We start from the raw sequence: 14,716 nt of genomic DNA on the forward strand, positions 1-14,716 counted from the left end.
ACAGAGACACATGAAATAAAGACGAAAATACTTTGAAGTCGGAAGGGTTGTTTGTCATTGTTCTATTTACATTTTTCGCCAAGTAAAACACACAGCACATTGTCTATTTTTATGTTCCTGCGTCTAGTTAAAAATAAATTACTCACCTTATTCTTGATGACAAATCATAATGTGATGAACTGAGTTATGTTACCTTTTGTTATGTGATCTCGTTGCTGTTAACTTCTACTTTATGTAACGAATATTGATGACTACTTACCTAGTTTTACCCTTTTTATTTTTGGTTTTCCTAACTTTTGGAAGTGATGTTTGCAAAAATACCGTAGGTACCAGTGATTTCAATAAGGTCATTACCTAAACGCTTTAGTAATGTACTCTTGGTATTTTAATATAAGAAAAGTCACTTCACATAAGGATTATGTAAAGTGTCCTAACATATTTGTGTAGTGGTATCAAATCATATATTACGGACTAGTTTTACTAAAATCTCTATCCACATCTTTACATTCTTATGAAATAAGCAAAAACTCACAGGTTTACTGAAATCTCTATTTAGATTGTACATTATTATAAAATAATTAAAAAAAAACTCAAAAGTTAGCTGAAATCTCTATTCACATGTGTACATTGTTATAAAAGTAGTGAAAACTCACAGGTTTACTGAAATCTCTATTTACATATGTACATTGATAAAAATAAGTGAAAACTCACAGGTTTACTGAAATCTCTATATACATATCTACATTGATAAAAATAAGTGAAAACTCTCAGGTTTAATGAACTCTCTATTTACATATGTACATTGATAAAGATAAGTGAAAACTTACAGGTTTACTGAAATCTCTATATACATATATACATTGATAAAAATAAGTGAAAACTCTCAAGTTTAATGAACTCTCTATTTACATATGTACATTGTTATAAAATAAGTGAAAACTGACAGGTTTACTGAAATCTCTATTTACATGTGTACATTGTTATAAAAAAAGCAAAAAACTCACATGTTAACTGTAATCTCTGTTTACGCGTGTACATTGTTATAAAATAAGTGAAAACTCACAGGTTTAATGAAATCTCTATTTACATATGTACAGTATTTAAAAATAAATAAATATTCACAAGTGTTACTAACTTCTCTATTTATATATGTACATTGTTATAAAAAAAAGTGAATACTAACTGAGGTCTCCAAAAAAGTTGTTAGGTTTAATCTATCAAACCATGTCAATAACAACCATGATGCGCAATAAATAAAAAAAAAACCATCTAACTCTTGATTTCACTAGTTGAATTTTCTTTTATCAAATCCCGCCTTGTATTGAGATAATCAATATGTCCTTCCCGGTTCAAAAACAAGATTCTCTCTGAATTTATCCCACTAATGAATAAATCAAGACTGGCCTGAAATTTAGAATTCATGAAAGTCCTATTCACATCAATGTACTGCTTTGCTGAATTGGTCTTCGTCATACCACCAAACCATCTCTCAATGTATTGATATAACAAATTATCGGGAAGAATAATGCCAAAACATTCTTGTCGATTTTCAGAGTCTTCTTTGATGTCATTTTCTGTTATGACAAACATGGTGTTGACAAAATCTCTACTTCCTGTCTGAATTAGGTTTCCGATTTTTCCCCGGGTCAGTTGTTTTATATAAGTTTGCAGGGATATCCGAAATGTGCTATTCACAAAACACCTATTAGCATCAATGCTTTCCTTTACCGAATCGGCCCTTGTCAAACCATCAAACAACCTTTCAATGTACTGCTGTAATAGATCATCGGGAAGAATAATACCAAAACATTCACATTGATGCTCAGCGTTGTCTTTGATGTCATCTTCTCTCATGACGAACATTTTAATTACGAAATCTGTACTTCCTGTCTGAATGAGGGTTCCTATTTTTATTTCATCCAGTTGTCGTATGTATGTCAATAGTTGTGTCCGACATCTCACATTAGTCAAAGGTCTATTTATAATCATGTACTCCTCTACACAATCGGTCTGTGCCAAGCCATTAAACCATCGCTCAATGTATTGTTGCAACAAACCATCAGGAATAATAATACCAATACATTCATGTCGATTTCTAGCATTGTCTTTGATATCCCGCTCTGACATGACAAACATTGTATTCAGGAAATCAAGTCTTCCTCTTCGAATGATTTTTTTTGCGGATAGTCGTTTTATGTATGAACAGAGTGCTTTACGAAATGCAACATTCTTCATAGGTCTATTAACAGCCATTGCCTTCTTTACCGAGAATTTATCTGTTTCGTACTTGTATATAGTGCGATCTAACCAACGCTCAATGTATGTATTTAACAGATCACAAGGAATAACAATACCAAAACATTCGTATTGATTTTCAGCGTTGTCATTGATGTCTTCCTCATTCATTACAAACATTGTATTCAGGAAATCTCTTCCTTTATTCCCTATGATGGTCCATATTTGTTCAGTATTTAGTTGTCTTAAGTAGGTGCGAAGTTCATTTCGGAATGTAGCATTATTCAATGGTCTAGTATAATTCATGTATTCTATCGCCAAATTGGACTGTTCCACACAATTCAACCATCTTTCAAAATATTTTTGTAATAAACTATCAGGAATAACACAGCCAAGGTATTCGTATCGGTTATCAGTGTTATCTTTAATGTCAATCTCAGTGTTTTTAACCCGTTCATATATTATCTCAGTGTTGTCGTTGACGTCATCCTCTGTCATAACAAACATTCTATTAATAAAGTCACCATTTGCAGTCTGTATGAGAGACCCCATTTTCTCTATGTTTAATTGTTTCACGTGGGTTTGCAAAGCAGTACAGAATGTAACGTTCTTCATTGGTCTATTTTTATTAATGTATTTCTCTAAATCCATGGTTGTTGTCAAACATTCAAACCACCTTTCAATGTATTGTTGTAGTAGATTATCAGGTATAACAATACCAAAATATTCATATCTGTCCTTAGACGTGAAACCGAGGTCAGCCTCTATCATTACAAACATGGTATTGATAAAATCATTGTTTGCAGTCTGAATTAGACAACTGATTGTCTCTGTGTTTAGCTGTCTCATGTAGTTACACAAAGTAGAAAAAAATGTAAAATTTTTCAATGGTCGACAAGTATCCATGAATCTCTTGACACACCTGGTATTTGTCAAATAATAAAACCACCTCTCAGTGTATTGCTGTAAGAGATCACCAGGGAGAATAATACCAAAACATTCATGCTGATTATCTGCGTTGTCTTTGATGTCCTCCTCTGTTATTACAAACATTATATTCAGAAATGCAGCCCCTGCATTCCAAATAAGAGAAACAATTTTTTCGGTTGTAAGTTGTCTCATGTGGCAACACAGAGAAGTACGAAACGTGACACTTTTCAATGGTCTATTATTCTCTATAAATTTCTCCAGCTGATTGATTTCAGTCAAACGTTCAAACCACTTCGCTATATACTGCTGTAGAAGATCATCAGGAATAACAATATCAAGACATTCATTACGGTTTTTGGCATTGTCTTGTATATCTTCCTTTGTCATGACAAACATTGTATTTAGAAAATAATTCTTTGCATTCAAAATAAGATCGGCAATTTCTTCCGTATTTAGTTTATTCATATAGCAACTCAAAGCAGTACAAAATCTTTCATTCTTTAAAAGTCTATTCTTATCTATAAAATTCTTACACTGACTGGTTTCATGCAAACGTTTAAACCACCTCTTTATGTATTGCTGTAATAGATCATCGGGAATAACAATACCAAAACGTTTATATTTTTTCTCGGAGTTTTCGTTGACGTCATCCTTTGTCATGACAAACATTGTATTGATAAAGTCATACCCTGCATTATTAATAAGATAATCGATGTTTAGCTGTCTCATGAAGGTACGCAAGGCAGTCTGGAATTGTACATTGTTTAAGGGTCTACAGATTTCGATAAATTCCTCATTTGTTTCGGTCAAATGTTCAAACCATCTCACAATGTATTGCTGTAGAAGTTTATCAGGAATAACAATACCAAAACATTCATACAGATTCGCTGCGTCGTCTTCTATGTCCTCATCTGTCATTACAAACATTGTATTGAGAAAAGAATCTTCCGCTGTATTAATTAATGATTCAATTTGATTTTTTGTTAGTTGTCTCATGTAGGTACGTATAACACTTCGAAATTGAACATTAAGTAATGGTCTATTATTATCTACAGTGTCCTTGATCCTATCCGTCTTTGTCAAATCATCAAACCACCTCTTAATGTATTGCTGTAATAGTTCATCAGGAATTACAATGCCATAACATTCATTACGATTCGTTGCGTAGTCTTTGATGTCGTCCTCTGTCATAACAAACATTGTGTTGATAAAATCATACTTTGCAGTTTGAATTAGAGCAGCTATTTCCTCTGTGTTTATTTTTCTCATGTAGGTCAGGAGTGCAGAACGGAATGTAGCATTCTTTATAACTCTATTTCTATCTTGGATTTCCTCCAAATTACTTGTTTTAATCAATCCTGCAAACCACCTCGCAATGTATTGCTGAAGTAGATCATATGGCAGAACTATACCAACCCGTTCATATTCATCCTCGGAGTTGTCGTTGACGTCATCCTCCGTCATGACAAACATTGAATTGATAAAATCAAATCTTCCAGTTTGAATGAGATAACCGATTTTCTCTGTGTTAAGCTGTTTCATGTAGGTACGCACGGCAGTACGGAATCGTACATTGTTTAAAGGTTTCCAAATTTCAAAGAAGTTCTCGACCAATCTAGTTTCGCTTAGTAAACCTATTTCAATTATTAGTTGGTTTTCAAACACAGTCTTTTCAGTCAAACGTTCAAACCACCTAGCAATGTATTGCTGCATTAGTTCACCAGGAATAACAATACCAAAGCATTCATGCCTATGTGCAACGTCGTCTTTTATGTCTTCCTCTGACATGAAAAACATTGTATTGAGGAAAGAATCATTTGCTTCTTGAATGATTGAAGAAATTTTATCTGTAGGTAGTTGTGTCATGTAGGTACGTACAGCTTTACGAAACATAACATTCATCAATGGTCTATTTACATCTATAGCGTCTTCTATCCAAAATGTATTTGTCAAAACATCAAACAATCTCTTAATGTATTGTTGTAAGAGACCAATAGGAATAACAATACCGAAACATTCAAACAGATTCGCTGCGTTTTCTTTGATGTCATCCTCTGTCATGACAAACATTGTATCGAAAAAAGAATCCTCTGCTGTATTAATGAGTGAAACAATTTGTTTTGTGACCAATTGTTTCATGTAAGTACGTAACACGCTTCGAAATTGAACATTAAGCAAAAGTCTATTTGTATCTATAATGTCTAGGACCCTATCCGTCTTTGTCAAATCATCAAACCACCTCTGAATGTATTGCTGTAATAGTTCATCAGGAATAACAATACCAAAACATTCATTACGATTCGTTGCGTAGTCTTTGATGTCGTCCTCTGTCATAACAAACATTGTGTTGATAAAATCATACGTTCCAGTATGAATGATAGCAGCTATTTTGTCTGTGTTTATTTGTCTCATGTAGGAATTGAACTCATCACGGAATGTAACATTCTTTATAACCCTGTTTTTATCTTCGATTTCCTCCAACTCACGTTTTGTATGCAAACATGAAAACCACCTCGCAATGTATTGCTGTAGTAGAACATCTGGCATGATAATACCAAAACGCTCATATTGATTCTCAGAGTTTTCGTTCACGTCAGCCTCTGTCATAACAAACATTGTATTGATAAAATCATAACTTGCAGTTTGAATGAGATAACCGATTTTCTCTGTGTTTAGCTGTTTCATGTAGGTACGCAAGGCAGTACGGAATCGTACATTATTTAAAGGTCTGCAGATTTCCAAGAAGTTCTCGACCCAACGTTTTTCTGTTGAATCATTAAAAGTACTGAATTCATCTAATTCATTTGGTTCAGTCAAACATTCAAACCATCTATCAATGTATTGCTGTAACATATCTTCAGGAATAACAATTCCAAAGCATTCATGCCTATGCGCAACGTCGTCTTTAATGTCTTCCTCTGACATAAAAACCATTGTATTGAGGAAAGTAGCCTTTGCTTCATTAATGATTGAAGCAATTTTATCTGTTGGTAGTTGTTTCATGTAAGTTCGCACAGCCCTACGGAACATAACATTCATCAATGGTCTATTTATATCTACAGCTCTTTCTATGCTTATCGTCATTGTCAAAATATAAAGCAACCTCTGAATGTATTGCTGTAACAGATCATCAGGAATAACAATACATAAACATTCATGTCGGTTTGTTGCATCATCTTTTTTGTCCTCTTCTGTCATGACAAACATTGTATTAAGAAAGTAATCCTCTCCATTCCAAATGAGAAAAGCGATTTTTTCTCTCGTTAAATCTCTAATATATGTACCAAGGGCAGCACGAAATGTAGTATTCTTCATTTGTTTATTCTTTATATTTTTGAATTTGTCCACTTTGCTGGTTTTAGCTAAGCATTCAAGCCACCTTGCAATGAATTGCTGTACAAGATCACCAGGAATAACAATACCAAGACATTCATTTTGGTTATCATCGTTATCGTTGATGTCTTCCTCTGTTATGACAAATATAGTATTAAGAAAATCGTCCTTTGCATCACAAATGAGAGAAGCGATTTTTGCTTTCTTTAGATGTCTCATGTAGGTACACAAGGCTGTACGAAATGTCACATTCTTCATTGGTCTATTATAAGCTTGAAATTTCTCCAACTGTCTAGTTTTAGTCAAACATTCAAACCACCTTGCAATGTATTGCTGTAGTAGATCATCAGGAATAACAATACCAAAACATTTATACTGGTGGTCAGCATTGTCTTTGATATCATCCTCTGACATAACAAACATTGTATTGATAAAAGCATCCTGTGTAGTCTGTATGATTGACGCAATTTTTTCGGTGGATAGTTGTCTCATGTAGGTAGTTAGAGCACAATGAAATGTAGCATTAAGCAATGGTCTATTTTCACCTAGAATGTCCACTACATAATACGTCTTGGTCAAATCTTCAAACCACCTTTCAATGTATTTCTGTAACAGATCATTAGGAATCAATATGCCCAAACAATCATACCCATTGTCTGCGTTGTCTTTGATATCGTCCTCTGTCATTACAAACATTTTATTGATAAAATTGTCGTTTGCAGTCTGTATGATTGAAGCTATTTTATCCGTGGTTTGTTGTCTTATGTAGGTACGTAAAACCGAGCGAAACGTAACATTAGTCACTGATCTATTTCTTTTATAACAGCCTCTACAGAACTCGTTTTGGTCAAATCATCAAACCACCTCTCAATGTATTGCTGTAACAGGTCATCCGGAATAACAATACCAAAACATTCATATTTGTTCTTAGCGTTGTCTTTTATGTTATCCTCTGTCATGACAAACATTGTATTGAAAAAAGAATGCCCTGCATTTTGAATTAGTGCAGCAATTTTCTCTTTGGTTAGTTGTTTCATGTGTGCACAAAGAGCAGTGCGACCTTTAGCATTATTGAGTGCTCTATTTATATCTATGTTCTTTACCATCCAAAATTCGTTCGTCAGACCATTAAAAATCCTTTCAATGTATTTCTGTAACATGTTATCTGGAATAACAATACCAAACCATTCATATTTGTTCTCAGCACTGTCGTTGATATCATCCTCTGTCATAACAAAAATTGTATTAAGAAAAGAATCCCCTGATGTACGAATGAGTGAAGCAATTTGTTCTGTGGTTAGTTGTCTAATGTGGATACGTAAAGCAATACGAAATTCAATATTTTTCAAGGGTCTATTTTTGTTTATGACTTCACCAAGCAACCATGTGTTTTCCAGGTGTAATCGAAAGGCAGACGACACCATACCTATATCATTCGCGAATATGTTCTCCCCGACGTGTTTTTGTAAATCGTCAAACCACCTGCCAATGTAATGCTGCATCAAATCCTCTGGAATAATGATACCAAAACGTTCATTTGGTTCCTTAGCAGAGTGTATGACATCATTTTCTGTCATGACAAACATTCTATTGAAGAAATCTGTACTACAAATCTGAATTATAGAAGCGACGTGTTCCATGTCTAGTTGTTTCATGTAGAATTGCAAAGCAGAACGGAATGACACACATTTCAAAAGTCTATTCTCTTTTACAAATTTCTCAGTGGAATTAGCCTTAATTAAAGCATTAAACCATTTATCAGTGTATTGATGTAACATATCATCAGGTAAAACAATACCAAAACATTTATATTCATTGAAAACATATGCAACCTTATCTTTGATGTCTTTCTTTCTCGTGACAAACATGATATTTAAAAAATTTGCGCTTGACTTTTCCATTAAGGCAGTTATTTCATGTTTGGATAGATGTCTCATGAAGTCAATGAACATAGTGCGGAAGTTAACATTCTTTAGATTTTTATTTTCAACTATGTTGATATTTACATTACACGAACTAACCAGATCATCAAACACCCTTCTCATGTACATTTGCAATTTGTCACTAGAGATAAGTATTGAATAAGGTGTACTTTCATTGTCAACTGTAACAACAAATCTCTCACGAACAAATCTGTCTTTGGCATGTTTTATCAATATGTCGATAATTTGTTTTTGTGTTGCAAAATAAAAAGCTAGGAAATCAAACAGTTTGTCATGAATAGTTTGGTAAATGCCTTCATCATACATCACAAATGTCCCTATCAGTATTTCAATTTGGGTCTTGAGTTTCCTACCTGTTATATTTTCATCTATGTCACATACATCTTTTATGTCTTCTATTATTTCCTTAAGTTTAGCATCCTTTGCTGTAAACTTTTCTCCTTCTAAATAGTTATCAAAAATAACTAACAAAAGCAGAGCACAGTATTTGTACTTACCTTCTATACAATCGTTATACATGTATGTAAGGTCTTTTTTGTAAAATGAAAATGGGTCATTTAAAAACATATCTAATGTGAAGAGTGGATTTGTTTTTTCAATTTCATATAATTTACATAAAAATGGAAGGAACTCATATTCACCTAGGTGCTCTAATGCTTCGAGTGCATTTTCTTTAAAATACATTATCGTCATTTTTTCCTTTTCATAAGACGTTAAAGACAATTTTTCAGAGCCTAAGTTACATTCACATGTTTTGAAAATCTCTAAATTATCAAACCCCTTATCTTGAAAAACTTGTAGTCTGCATGTTAATATCAACTTATATTTACTGTTTTCTAAGATACTCTGTACATCATTGTTTGATTTCTTCCATTCTTCTATCCGACTTTGGTTTGCTGTAAAATTTCCACACATATCGTCGACAATATACAACGTTTTTCTGTCGGATTTATATTGATCTTTTATTTCTCTTGCATCTGTCACAGTAAAGATTGTGTAGCCATTTCTTTCCATTCGGAGAGCTACATGTCTGACAAGTGCAGTTTTCCCAATACCAGATGGTCCTGTCACACTTACACATTTGTATTTGCTGACACAGGAAAACACATGATTTGTCGCTCTTGTTTCAATATAAAAACTGTCATCCTTCTTCCATTTATCTATTCTATCAATCATGAAATCTAGAATGTTTATAAAAAATATAGCTTATAATGTGTATGTTCTAGTAAAAAATGGAAATTTGTTTGACATTAAATTTGCCGAACAAACAAAAGATAATTTTTAGAGATTTTAATGATATTAGGCGTTAATTTTTGTAAAATAATGAAATCACAGTGAAACTGAAATTCCGTTTCTGTTTTGTGTAGTTTGCACTTTTTCTTTGAACGCATAATTTAAAAATAGAACCTGCACACACTTCAGTTTATGGTGTGTTTATGGTATATGTTAGCAAAATTGCTACATGAATGCTTTCTCTTTTTCGAGGAATAACTGACGTTTTTCAAAGAAAATGTTTTCGATGCAATAAAAATAGGTGATGCTTAACTTTTGTCGGATTGTATATGTAACACGGAAAAAATGACTTTATATAAAATAATGAAATACATTATGAGACGGCAATAGATATCCAGTAAGTTCATGTGATCAATGTCAAGCGTATATGTAATTCATTCGAACCGAGGAAAACATCAAACCAGACACACAAAACGTAGAAGTTGGGTGTTACTGACCTACTATCTTATTATTACACATGATGTGAATTAATAATAAGAAAAAGATGTCAAGATAAAAACAATCCTTGCCAAAACAACAACAACTCCTTTTAATGGCCATGCTTTTACAGAAGAGTTTTAGTTGATTTCGTACATCAAGTATCGGAAAAATTATCCTATGGTTTATGCTGGCAGTAGCTTATCACTGTCAGAAGGACGCAGGTCAAAAAGATTACAAAAAATAACAAACCCCAAGACAAATTAAAAGGGGAAAGTGTAATAAACCTGAAGAAATAAAATAAAAAAACGATCAATCAATGGAACAGGTGAAAAACAACTGCCATACTCTTTACTTGGTACAGACACTTCTGAGTTTAATATTTGATATGATTTCACGTGTCGAGTGAATAAAAAGTCAAAGTTTACAGAAATGCTGCATGTGACGTCCACAAAAAGTCAACTTTTCTGAATGAGACATTAAAATATGCGAATTCATTTGTATAATTGTGGTCTTAAATATTGAGAAACAAAGCACCGGTTGTTTAATGCGTACGAAAGTGAAGTTAAGCGTTTGAGCAGTTTAGGAACTACTTATTACAGAATCTTGTGTCGTTTGGAGTATGTTCAAACCACTTTTACATGATTCAGTATGATTCAAAATTCAGCTTGTAGAACTATTTAATTAAAAATAATGTATCTTCTAAAGAAACTCAGAATGGAAGCCTTTGTTTGTTTCTTTAATAAATTTAGATAAATAGCACTAAACATAGGTACAATGTGGGTTACATCACGTTAACCCTTATTGCCTAACAGGAAAATGCCCTTTTGTTTAGTCGACGCCAATGTTGGTTTAGGTTTTATACCCGATGGTCTCAAAGCCCAATAGTCGGCACTCATTTGTTGGCATGAATCATCATTGCTATGATTATATTGATTATAAATTAAAGGTTTACAAAACTCTGAATTTTTCAAAATACTAAGGAATATTCCATCCGAGGAATAGATTGCATTAACTGCATCCTCAATGCTATTGAACTAAGATTCGTACTTTATTTTGTCTTTTGTATTCGAGCGTCCCCAGTTTGTCTTTTATCGACGAATCGTGCTGTCTGGCATACATAATTTTAAGTCTGGTATGTGAAGATTTTTATGTTTGTTCCGTTTTTCATTTTAAGTGCAAACTTTGCTCAATATTTACGCACATATCATTTTCGTGCGCTGACGTTAACTAAAGTACAAGTATTCACAACGTATAATTTTATATTTACCCGTCATTCCATTTCTTCTTTTTCTTTCGTTTTTCATCATCTTTCCTATCAGATAAAGTTATGATGGGCATATTAGTTGGTTGTGTCAGATTATCAGCATGATCAGAAAATTTTCACTGAGGCAGACATTTAAACAATACTGCAGTAATTGTAAGGTTTTATCATAAATGAACCAACACATGTATCTGGAATGCCACATATGTCGAAATGGTGTTCAGACATTACATCTTATATAGTTTTGCGTAACACTCATAGCATATTCTTATCTTTTACTCGGATTGTTGCTTTTATGTTTACTTGAACTTGATGGATAGCCGTAGTACATGTTCATGGAAATCGTATAAAAATTAGAAATGTTTCCAAAATCTTGACGTGGTTTTTCTTAATCATTTAATGAATAACCACAAAAAGCACTGAAAGGAACTTGTTCGTATTGTAAAACCGTAAAACTTTTGGTACAAAACCACATTGCTAACGACACAAGAAATCATATTATGCAATAACAAAACTATATTACGTCAGAAAACAACCATATCAAGTAATTTAAAAAAATCATTGAATATTGACGAAACTATTTTGAAATATATCAAAACCTATTAAGTAATGTCAAAACCATAACATGTAAAGACAAAATATCATCAACATTATCAAGTGATGAAAGACCACATTACGTTATTTAAGAACACCAGCTGTTGCTTGCCATACTTATTACATATTTTGATCTATCATAATTCAGGTATTGATAAACACATATTTCCTGAAATTCATCATTTCTTTTTGGTAAAGCTCAAAGGGGCATTGGCTGTCAAATTCATTTTGAAAGATTTGACTAAAATTTTCATATATTATTTGATTTATAACATACTGAAACGTATATCAAAATTATAAAGCGTCTAAAATAAACAGTTTACGAGGCATGGGTTTGATAATATGTATCATTGATTTATGTGTATTCTAGGCTAGACGCCATCTAATAAATTATCGAGTTGACCTCCGATGACTTCCGACGGTCATATAAGCGATATAAACATGAATAAAGATATAACGAGATATCGAACTCCTGTAATTGTATTTTTCTATGTTTGTTTGTATTTTAGGTTTAAAAAATGTTCATCATCAGTGTTTTCACCAGTTTAAGAATGCGCTGGTGTTGATCGAATTAGTCAATCAAATGATTTCAAACTTTCAACGTTGACATTATTTTTCTAATTATTATTTTATGCGTAATTCATCTCTAGCTAAGGGTTAATTAAAGGTCACATGAATACATATCCAATGAGGTCGAATGAGGTCAAATTATTTACTTGCGGGTGAAAAATTCATAGTTGATATTTCTTAGCTTATTTTATAAATTTGAACCATACTGATTGTTTAAAAAAGGGAATTATTATTTCCCTATTTCACTTTCATTAACGATCGATCAAAAAAAATCATTTTTTTCATATCTCGTAAAAAAATATCTTTCAAAAAGTTGTTGGATAACTCACCAATCCACAGTAATTCGAGGTCAAAGTCGGTGATATATGTTTTGTCTATTTTGGTAGCATATTCCGTATAACAGATATCTTCTTTCAGAAATTCAAGAAAGGCAGTATAGGAAGATGACATATTATTTCTAATAATTTCTTCTAAAAGGCTTCTGCTTTTCTCTTGTGAGGTTGCGTTCTCTGATGTTAGTACTAACTTAATCTGTTGACTAATAAGCTCTTTGGAAAATAATTTTTCAAGTATTCCAGGTTTATCAATGTCTATTTTATGGACTATTGTGTTATACCATTTGATTAATTTAACCGTTTGTTTCTCTATACCTGTAATGTAATGAAAAACAACTATTACTAAACGATTGCTAGAAATCTATGCTCTCTCTTATAACTATCAAATGGTTTATCCTGTCCAGCGGACACTTTCTTAAATTATATTTTATACATATTTTATGTTCTTTTTAGTAATATTATAACATTGCTTGAACATTAGTTACACAACATGACCGTGAAATGCGTTGAGACGATGTCTTTAAATTATCTGATTTTAGTGTTTAGTTTCCTATGTTATATTTTGTGAACTATTGTTTGTCTGTTGGTCTTTTCCTGTTTTAGTCGTAACATTGTCTTTTTTGTCGACTTATGAGTTTGAAAGAACCTTTGGTATCTTTCGCCGCCTCTCTTTTTTCAACATTTTGATAATCTACTTTCATTATTGGGCATTATGATTTGATTCATTCATATTTGCTCCGAGTTAGAGGCGTTACTGTGACTTTTGCTTATTGAGTGTTTTTTGCTGTGCATGTACTGATTTTGTGTCATGGATGGATACCCAATATCATTGGTTTTCTATCAGATATTCTTCACAGAAAACAATTTATACACTACGTTTAACTGGAAATCTCTATTCAGAATTAAAAAAGAACAAAGTTCGGATAGTTATGCTTTTCTCGGTAATTTAGTTTTTGAAGGTTGATGTACGGTATCTCAATAAGCCTAACCATTTCCATATTCTTGATTCTAGAATTGAATCATACTATTGTCGTATAATATTCATCGGGTATTTCCTAATTATAAGACGATTATTTGGAATAATGATTTATCAATGTCTATTTATACTACTGTGGATTCATTTATTTTCGTGGGTACCAATTATCGTGGATTGCGGAAAACTTGCCTTTTCGTGGATACGTGATTTCGTGGTTTTGCAAAAGCCTGTATGCAACCTGATAGAAATTTGTATTTCGTGGAACATTTAAATTCGTGGTTCACCTGTACCAACAAAACCCACAAAAATTGGTACCCAACGAATAATAATGAATCCACAGTATGTATATTATGAATTCTTAAAGAATTTATACCATCTTCAAAAAACGTACATTCAAATTTCATGAGTCGAATTAAGCAGAGAACGCAAAGAACATGAAGAAGATGTAAAAAGGAACAAGTCTAAAACATTATGGTTGACCAAGTCATGAAAATGTCAATTGTTATCTTATAGTTCGTTTCTGTGTGTGTTGCATTGTCGTTTGGTTTTTTTGTTGCACTTTAGTGTTTCTGTTGTTTCGTTGTTTTCCTCTTATATTTGATGTGTTTCCCTCAGTTTTAGTTTGTAACCCGGATTTGTTTTCTCTCAATCGATTTATGACTTTCGAACAGCGGTATACTACTGTTGCCTTTACTTGAACACTTCCAAAATTCAAAATACTACAAACCGAGGATAATGACCGATCTTTTTGTTTAAAACAGATGTCAATTCAAAGAAGGATTACTTTCAATTCTAGGTTTTGTCTATTAATTTGGTATTCCATGTG

The 14,716-nt window shown here is 32.6% G+C and overlaps 1 protein-coding gene across 1 annotated transcript; it reads right to left on the bottom strand.

Annotated features, from left to right (window-relative positions):
• Positions 1-1,393: 1,393 nt before the first annotated feature.
• LOC127722266 (uncharacterized) lies at positions 1,394-13,222 on the bottom strand. The gene is made up of 4 exons (XM_052229159.1): positions 12,909-13,222; positions 11,422-11,466; positions 8,939-9,622; positions 1,394-1,404 (listed from the first exon to the last, which is right to left on the bottom strand). The coding sequence occupies exons 1-4, from the start codon at positions 13,027-13,029 to the stop codon at positions 1,394-1,396; spliced, it is 861 nt and encodes a 286-aa protein (XP_052085119.1). The 5' UTR covers positions 13,030-13,222.
• Between the last annotated feature and the right edge of the window lie 1,494 nt (positions 13,223-14,716).

This window comes from Mytilus californianus, unplaced genomic scaffold, assembly GCF_021869535.1.
Source record: "Mytilus californianus isolate M0D057914Y unplaced genomic scaffold, xbMytCali1.0.p SCAF_12, whole genome shotgun sequence".
In the NCBI taxonomy this organism is placed as follows: Eukaryota; Metazoa; Mollusca; class Bivalvia; order Mytilida; family Mytilidae; genus Mytilus; species Mytilus californianus.

Coding starts and splice junctions, on each gene's coding strand:
- LOC127722266 (XM_052229159.1), bottom strand. CDS start 13,029: ATGTCATCTTCCTATACTGCCTTTCTTGAATTTCTGAAAGAAGATATC. Junction 11,467..12,908: donor CCTCGAATTACTGTGGATTG/GTGAGTTATCCA, acceptor TTTATCTGATAG/GAAAGATGATGAAAAACGAA. Junction 9,623..11,421: donor AAGAAGAAATGGAATGACGG/GTAAATATAAAA, acceptor TAAACATTCTAG/ATTTCATGATTGATAGAATA.